Source organism: Hyperoodon ampullatus (assembly GCF_949752795.1).
Source record: "Hyperoodon ampullatus genome assembly, chromosome: 4".
NCBI classification, from domain to species: domain Eukaryota; kingdom Metazoa; phylum Chordata; class Mammalia; order Artiodactyla; family Ziphiidae; genus Hyperoodon; species Hyperoodon ampullatus.
Window position 1 is genome coordinate 146,517,715 of NC_136917.1, and position 9,475 is coordinate 146,527,189.

At 44.1% G+C, this 9,475-nt stretch overlaps 1 protein-coding gene across 2 annotated transcripts; it reads left to right on the forward strand.

Annotated features, from left to right (window-relative positions):
- Nucleotides 1-7,732, forward strand: CAPSL (calcyphosine like; the record flags this gene model as incomplete). Of its 2 annotated transcripts, XM_079702633.1 has the most annotated exons (4): nt 1-137; nt 3,483-3,660; nt 3,949-4,158; nt 7,631-7,732. In XM_079702633.1, 4 exons carry the CDS (start codon nt 1-3, stop codon nt 7,730-7,732), a joined length of 627 nt encoding a protein of 208 aa, XP_079558759.1. The 2 variants fall into 2 exon arrangements, with proteins under 2 accessions (XP_079558759.1, XP_079558760.1); XM_079702634.1 differs by lacking the exon at nt 3,949-4,158.
- Nucleotides 7,733-9,475: the final 1,743 nt, after the last annotated feature.

Here is a 9,475-nt window from a genome sequence, read left to right on the forward strand (position 1 = left end):
ATGGCGGGGACGGCACGCCACGACCGAGAGATGGCGATCCAGGCCAAGCAGAAGCTCACCACGGCCACTGACCCCATCGAACGGCTCCGCCTGCAGTGCCTAGCCAGGGGCTCCGCAGGCATCAAAGGACTTGGCAGGTAGGACCTGGGCTGTGGGTGGTAGGAAGATGGAGGAGAAAAGCAGGGTGCAGCCAGATGAGGCGAATTCTGGCTGTGTGACCTCGGGCACTCACTCACTTCCTCCTGGGTTCTCAGCTCCTTGTTTGTAAAATGCAGAGTTTGGAAGCACTGATCTCTGAGGTCCCCTGTGACAATTTTTGGTTCTTAAGCGCAGCTACTGGGACAACTCGAGGTGAAGGTAGAAGTGTGTCTAGGCATTAGAGACACCTAGCAGGGCAATGAGAGAAACACTCCCTAAAGCTGTGACAATAGGGGCCGATTTATCCCAGGAGATTGGAAATAGTTCTCTATGTTATACACTAGGACCTTGTTGTTTATCCATTCTAAATGCAATAGTTTGCAGCTACTAACCCCAAACTCCCAGCAGCGTTCAGGAGAGGCTGAGAAATGCCTTCTGTATGCCCAGAAAAGGAAATGGATATGCTATAAAAGTGTTCACTGAGCTTAGGGTCAGAGGTTTGGTGTGAATAAACATGGAAAGTTCCCTAATCTTAAAGAGATTAGGGGCCGAGTTAGAAGAGGGAGGAAGGAATACTGATTTAGATGCAGTTGCAGGTTTTGGAGTTCCACTTGCAGCAGTGGTGTCTCCATCACTTCCAGGGGCTTTGGAATTGCCTGTCAGATAATCAACAGCTCACTGCCCATGGGATTCCCCCAGCTCCATAGGAGAACAGCTTCTGTTCCCAGCCCTCTGAGAGTGGGAGTAGTCCTCAGGACTGAGAAACCCGAGTGGAAAGAGACTGTAAGCCTCCCGAGGGCAGGTCCTGAACGTTATCCCTTTCCAACAGACTAAATCCAGGGCCTGCCATGTACCACGCGTTGTGACATCTTGGGGGATTCATGGGTGAACAAGGCTTCCCCTGGGCTCACGGAGGACTTAGACTCAGGACACTGACTTAGACTCAGGACACTGAGAGCCACAAAAATGGGAATCCTCCTGGTGTGAGAGTTATATGTTAGGGAAAAGCAGGATGCCACGCCAGGGGCCTCCAACCTCCCATCTGGAGGCTGTGGCAGGCTTCACTTCCAGCAGGGTACTGAGCACTGGAATGTCACTTTCCACAGTCCCCTAAATCTCAGACCAAGCTGAGCTCTGTCAGAAGCCCAGGCTGTAGCCAGGCTGTCACAGTCCAACTGGAAGATCAGTCCACTTCCCTTTAATATTGTATCACTCCACCCTCTACCTCTTTCATCCTGGGGCCACATCCTTGTCCTCGGTGCAAACCCTTCATGACCACCACCCATGGTCCACTTCCTTGCTCATTCAGTTGAATTCCTCCTGCCATCTATGCCATCTCCACCCCACACCCCTCCCACCCCTCCCACCATGAGCCAGTTTATTGTGAACAGACACCATCTCATCTGGCCGTTTGCTTGAATGTGCCCTCTGCTGCCTCGCCATTACTGGCCTTGCCCTTCCCTAAATTTCTCCTCAACTCAAGGGTTGGCTGACCCTTCCCCCTTTTTTTCTTATTATTAGACTGGGATTTTGTTTCTTTGAGGACCACAGAAGTAAAGTGCCATTTTCATCATGTCAAATCATGTACTATCAGCATGGTTTATCACTCCTGATGTTGACCTTGGTCACCTGGCTGAGACAGTGCCTGTCTGGCTTCTCCGATGTAGAGTTACTCTCCCCGCTGCCTTTCCATGTTGAACTCTTTAAAGGGAAGTCTCTATGCAGGGTCCTACTTAGGATGTGGGGAGCAGGCTTTCCTCCTTCAGGACAGAGAATGAGCATAATTTATTTGAAATTCTTCTGCAGGAGAAATTTCTCTCCTCTCACATTTATTTATTCAATCATTTACTTAAACCAGTATTAACTCATGGATATTTATTTTATACTTTGGGTTATAATTAAACAGTATTTATTGCTCAAATTGTTCCAGTTTTGGCCTTGGGAGCTCTTCAGTTGGCTTCTGTGTCCCTTTGATGTATCCCCATCAGTGTAGGGTTTTTTCCCCCTTACTTTCTGGTATAAGGTACTCCAGTCTCATCTTGCATATTTCCTGCCACAATTCTAGAATCACAGATTTCTCCAAGAAAGTCAGATACTTTTACTGGAGTATTGTATTAGAAACCAAGATCTAGGCTCTAGATGTGCTGGTTCTTATTGGGTTGTTACTTCCAGGTCCTCTTAGCTAGAACAAGGAAATATATGTGTTTATACTAACCCATGTGTGTATGTGTATGTATATATGTATGTAATCATGCATACATTATATATTAATCATCTACGTTTATAACATGAGTTCATACTGATGTCTCCAACTCAATCCTCTACCACATGGATCAGATCCTTCTAGCTTACTGCCCTAGCTTATCTATAAATCCCCATTCCAACAGTGAGAAGCCTGGCTCCCACCATCCACCAGCCATTCATTTAATTGTTCAGTGCTAGGGTACCCGTATAGCAATATGAAAATTGTTAACTCATATCTCCACTGGAAATACCTTTATTAACTAGAGTACAGAGATTAAGTGCAGTTCTTCTTGTCTTTAGTCTTACAAACTCTACTCGTTTCCAGAGTTACTTAAGTCGGCATCTTCATCTCCCCACCCCCCTTCAGTGAGATTGCCTCAAACTTTTATACAACAGTTAGATTCTCTTGTCACGGTCTGCATTCCTTCCTGGGATCCCCTGACCTCCTAACTAATTTTAATGTACACATTAAAGTGCACTCTTTGTACTGGAGGTTCTATGGGCTTGAGGAAATGCATGTCCTATATCTCCCATTATAGTATCATACAGAGTAGTTTCACCGCCCTCAAAATCCCCCGTGCTTCACCTAATCTTTCTCCCCTTCCCTTCATCTTTTTACCACCTTTATAGTTTTGCCTTTTTCAGAATGTCATATAATTAGAATCAGTATATTTTTATTCTTTTTTTTTTTTTTTTTTTTTTTTGTGGTACGTGGGCCTCTCACTGTTGTGGCCTCTCCCATTGCGGAGCACAGGCTCCAGACGCGCAGGCTCAACGGCCATGGCTCACGGGCCCAGCTGCTCCGCGGCATGTGGGATCTTCCCGGACCGGGGCACGAACCCGCGTCCCCTGCATCGGCAGGCGGACTCTCAACCACTGCACCACCAGGGAAGCCCTACAGTATATTTTTAAAGGTTTGCTTTCTTTTCCGAAAGACTGGGAAGAGGCTCACCAAATTTGGCAGGAGGGTACAGAGAAGAATCTAAGACTTGTATTTTACTTCAGAAAAACCTTGAGAGTAGTTTTCTTTTGAAATCTTTATTCTTCCACCTTGTTCTTTGTGTTTTTTCTTCTTTTTTGTATGTGTGTATTATCTTCAGAGTGTTTCAAATTATGGATGACAATAACCACAGAACCCTTGATTTCAAAGAATTTGTGAAAGGGTTAAATGATTCTGCTGTGGTCATGGAAAAGAAAGAGGCGGAAGAGCTCTTCCGGAGGTTCGATAAAGATGGAAATGGAACAATAGACTTTAATGAAGTTCTTCTCACATTAAGAGTAAGTGGTCCCATGAATCACCGTATCTACTGGGTTTGGCTTTCGAGTGGTTTGGGTTGGCTGTTGTGAGGCTTGGTTTTCAGAAGCTGTTAGCACACCGTGGGGGAGGCTGGCGGGAGACCGAGTGCAGGCTCAGGGATCTTTTGGAGCAGTCATAATGCACATCCTTTAACAGCACACAAACAATTGCACGTCACTGAGAGGAATAAGATATTTCATCACAGATGATACAGGAGAAGCTCATCTGCTTGTGTATGTCTGTGTACGTGTTTTTTTCTACATATCTAGCCTCCAATGTCCAGAGCCAGAAAAGAGGTAATTATGCAAGCTTTTAGAAAGTTAGACAAGACTGGAGATGGCGTGATAACAATTGAAGACCTTCGTGAGGTGTACAGTGCAAAACACCACCCGAAGTACCAAAACGGAGAATGGACGGAGGAGCAAGTGTTCCGGAAATTTCTGGATAACTTTGACTCACCCTATGACAAAGATGGAGTGGTGAGTGAAAGAGCTTAATCTAGTGAAAGTTCTTCTATCTGATCTGTAATTGTAAATGGGAAACAGGCCCAAAACCTTAAAAATACTTATACCATATTTTTTATAAATAGAAGTAAAATGTTTCCTTGGTGACTATCTAGAAAGCTGAGAACAAAAGTAGTAAAAATGTGTGTGTGTGTGTGTGTGTGTGTGTGCACATATATTGGTAGGGGAATCACATACAGTGAAATACCCATCATCTGAAGACTATGGTATTTTAGTCAAATGTTCTGTTTCATGGTTGCCGTATGTACCACACACAGCTAGCCTAATTCCAGTGAATTTGATGATAATAACATACATTTAACTTCAAAATGAGACCATAATTCAATTTTGGAGAACATGATTCACAGAGCATTTCAGGATGCGGCGTGCCTTTTTCATACACCCTTATGAGCATCATTTGTCATCACACTTTGCTACATGGAAATGCCATTTCAGGGAAGTGTTCAGTAAAGGGAATCCCAGATAACAGAATTCACTTTGATTTAATCTTTGATGGGCTTTGAGATGAACTCGCATTTCTAAACTCCAGTGAACTTAAGGACAAAAGCAACCACTCATCTCCAATAACTGGTGTCTTCAAGTTACAAATGTGTCACTTGATAGGGTAAGGAATTATACCTCCATAACTGTGTCTAGGCTCAGATGGAAATGTCCTCTGTCTTTTATCAACAGCCAGAAATGGGATTTTTAACCCAAGATCAGTTCTGCCCTGAGGTGTCCTGAAGGTTATGGTTATGGGGAAGGGAGTTCCCTGCGTGGCTGAGGCAGCAGAACTCTGGGGAGGGTTACTCCTGACCCCTTGGCCACACAGGAGGGATTAGTGGACAGTGAGCGGGAAGCAGAGATGGTAGAAAGAAACAAGCCTTCTCATTCTGAAGGGAATTTCCCCCAATTTTTTTTTCCGTGAAACTTCGTGGTGAGTCCTATGAGTGAGGGGAGGAGAGGGTAGGAAGGAGATCTTTCTGTCCTTTCTGCTGACATTTTCCTGCCAGGGACAGAGAAATACCTTTCATTTTAGCCTGAAGTGATTGCAGGGGTGGATAAAAAAGGAGCCTAGATTCTGTTGGGCAGCCAAATGCGTAGGGACAGAAACAGCAGAACCGTATGTTTTCTTCCCATATGGCTGGCCTTTGATCTCTGAGATGGCAGTGGAAAAATAGTCAACTGCCATTTCCCCAAATTAACCCAACTCTCCATGGGATCCTAGGGTGTATTTACCTCTTTTCTGCAGGTGGTTCCTCCTCATTGCTGGGGAAACCTCAGCTGCCCTTTTCTCTAACCCAAGTCAAAGTAGCCAGTTGTTGTGATTCAGCTGATTTAAAGCTCCCACGCCATTTCTTTTGACATTTATCTTCGCAAGCCACATTACGTTCTCAATACTCGTAAGGGTTACTGGGGTTTTTAGCAGTTACAGCATTTGATGTCACCTGAATTTCACAGACCTTGCATAAATCCCCAGCTCTGTGCACGCTCACCATCTGGGGAATGGATTCATAATGCAGGTTGCTGGCTGCCCTGAAGAACTGCAGAATCTGCTTTTTTTGGCTGGGCATGGGGGAACGGATGAAGCTCAAGGATTTACAGTTTAATAAGTATCCCAAATGACTCTTATTCACATTTTTTTTTTTTTTGCGGTACGTGGGCCTCTCACTGCTGTGGCCTCTCCCGTCGCGGAGCACAGGCTCTGGATGCGCAGGCTCAGCGGCCATGGCTCACGGGCCCAGCCACTCCGCGGCATGTGGGATCTTCCCAGACCGGGGCACAAACCCGTGTCCCCTGCATCGGCAGGTGGGCTCTCAACCACTGCGCCACCAGGGAAGCCCTCTTATTCCCATTTGTATTTGAAATCCTTGCCTCTAAAAGATTCAGAAGTGCCTGATTTAATGACTACATATATTATGCACAGGAACCTCATTTAGCATAATTATGAATCTAAGGAATATTTATTGAGTGCTTACTGTCTTCCAGCCATTGTGCCAAGGACTTTACAGGGATATTCCATTTAATAGACATAATGAAAATGTTTCTGAAAAGTGATATGCGATTCACACTTTTTCACGTTGAATCATTTTAAATGCACAAGGAACTGTCAGTATAAAGGAACTCCAGATGGAACTTAAGGCTGGATAACCAGGGAATGCAGAGGAGGACAGAAATAAAGAAATGCAAGAAAAGAGACATTAATGGTATTCTAATTTTTACCAAAGCTATGTACATATATTATTTAGTTCTACTTCCAGACACTGCTAAGCCCAGCTCAATTAGTAGCTCCATTCAACGCCTTTCTTCCTACTATTTTTTGCTATTTTGGGTGGACAGGCAGGGGGGAGAGGTCAGTACAGGGAGAGAACTGTGGATCCTGAGACTTTTTTCTCTGTTCACTTATAATTTCAGCAAAAAAAGTAAGTGGGTCATTCAGCTCATGTGATTCTTGGAAGAGATAGCTATGTTCCCAGAGACTCGCTGAGAGAGGAGTTTGCTGTTATGGACTGGAAAGGCGTTTTGAATTGTTTACGGATTTCACTTTTTCTGATGTTTTCTATCTCTCACGACACTGAAATTTGAGGGCTAACTAGAAAAACAATAAATTTCCAAAACAGCCATCATTACTGTGTCTACATTCTCCCATATAAGGAAGCCTATACTTGGGGCTACATTCACTGGTTATAGATATCAAACCAGAGGACAATTATTTCCCTCCATCAACCAATTGTGTCAGCCAATATGGTTGAATTAGAGTGTATGTTTCACCTCCACCTCTTAAAGAATAAATTGGTAACAGTTTTTTTCTTTTTTCCGAAAGGAAAGGAAAGTAAAATCCTAGCACAGATAAAAATATTAGTTGAAACAGGCATGGGAGAAGAGAGAACTCAAGGGGGCATGGAGCAGGGGGTATCTTTTTAACTTCCTCTGTGCCTAGAATGAGTAATATGTATCTTAAAAAAGCATGAAGCCAACGAGTGTTTAACAAGAAATCTGTTTCCTTACCCATAAGACCGAGCTCCATTTTTTGAAAGGTAAAACATTTCTTGTCTTGACACAAGGACATGAGGTGATGCTTCTGACGTGTCACAGAAAGACGGTATTCACTGTGGTGAAAGAAAACTTGTTTCTTATTCTGAGTTTCAGTCTTGCTTACCTGAACAGATGGGCTTCTGCTCTTAAAGGAAGACGAGACCTGTATCTCACTTTCCATTTAGGTTGGTTTGGAAAATTTCAAGACTTTCTTCCTCTCTCCCCCTTCGGCCACCTCCTCACTCCATCCTCAACCTCACTTTTTCTCTTGTTCTAGGTCTGTTCCTCAGCTGTGTCCCTAAAAAACCTCCTTGACTGAAATTTCCCTCCCATTTACAGGTCCTGGAAATGGGCCTCCACTGAAATGGTGAGAAGCAAAGTTTTGTTTCCGTTTCTTACTTTTCCACTGCAGGTGACCCCCGAGGAATTTATGAACTGCTATGCCGGGGTGAGAACTTCCATTGACACCGATGTGTATTTCATCGTCATGGTGAGAACTGCCTGGAAGCTCTAAATGTATGACCTGGGGGCCAGGGATTTGAGTGCTGCCATGTGGCTCCAAATGATTAAGCATCAGCTCAAAACCAGGATCATAGCTGAGTTCATGTTCACCCCAGGGTTTCTTCCGTGCTCACATACACTGCATTTTCTAGGGCAGAAATGAAGACACTAAGTATTTAACTGTGACTTCTCTGAGGCTGCTTCTTTAGCTCTAAAATAGGAATTAGTTAAAATAAGGTCCAAAAATCTGCTAGAGCCAGGCTGATATATTCAGGTGTCTAATAAACATTAGATTTCTTCCTTGGCCATTAATAAAAGTTTAAGTAGTACCCCACCCATGCACCCAGAGTGTTTCTCCATATCCTATTAGATGGTCCATTTCTAGGTGGAAGAATTCACCTATTTTTATGAATGACTGTAAATCTTCACGTGCCTCAATCCCAATTTGGGGACCAGAAGGAGACCTCACGTTAGCCTCTATTTCTATAACTGAATGTTGAGTTTCTCTGCCTGTGGTTTCGGGAAGCCTCTCTTTGGTGAATAGATTTAAAATGACTTTTTTTGGGTCATTTTAAAGGCTGGTGTGAGACTGGAGACCATTTCCTTGAGCAGTAGAGCCAGGACTGTTTCTGTAGTTAAATTCTGAGGCTGGGCTGTGCTCTCAGAATTTATGTGGGACATCTCAGCTGTGAGTGGGCAGATCATATCAGTGGTCTGCTGGAATATTCATCTCTCCCCTCCTTGCTGTTGGCCCATCACGCTGAAGTTCCCACCAGCACAAGGAGGTGGGGCATGGCATAGACTAGGATCACAGGCACACTCCAAAGCAGCTTTTCTATCCTGACACTTCGTGTCTCAATGCCTTCTCCTCCAGGTCTAAGCTTTGGCTTCATATTGTTGATGTGTGAGCATCTCCCCAGGAAAGGCTTCTAAGCAAAGGTAGCCCCTGCTGCTGGATAGTAGATACTGAAACTGCAGCTCTCTCTTTGTGTGTTCTGTTTCTGGGCCAGAGAAAAAACGTGGTGACTAACCCTCTGGCTATGGTGCCAGAGGGACTGACCTTGTTACTCAGGGACAGTCCTTTTTGTCACTCTGTCCCTGGCTGCACTCATTCCCTGGTTTGGGGACATAGACTGGGGTAATTGTTCCCTTTATGATCTTATGTATTTAAGTGGCTCTGGATTTAGTGTCGGAACACACTTGCCATTTTCTGTATCAATTCATTTGTTTACTTTTTACTTCACAGATTTGGAAGTTGGGATCAGGATATACATTGATTTAAGAATTGTGAAAACAGACGTTTCCAGATGATAATGATAGCAATCATCAAAGAGGATGCCTTGCTTTGAAGCTAAACTCTCAGTTCCCCTGGTGACAGGCTGGAAAAGAGACCTTTTTCTTGAGGATGAGAGCATCCCCATATGATGGGAAGCCAGCTTTGTTTTGCAAATTAATGGCACAAGTCTGGTTTTCCATTGGATTTATTATGTAGGCTTATGTAGATGGTGGCAGTCCAAAAGATGCCAAGTATTATGAAGAAATATGTAGGAATGATGTAGAAAGCAAGAAGAAACTATGAAGAAATGGACAGGAAAAAATCCATGTCTTCTGCAGCCTATACCTTGCAGATTGTGACTAAGGAGAGGTCCCCGGTTATCTGGGCATGGTGGGTTTCAAGCCTGCTGCTCTAGATAATTTGTGTCTTTGATTCTGGGAATGACTCATGCCTCTGTTTAACTGGGGCCATAGAATTAGC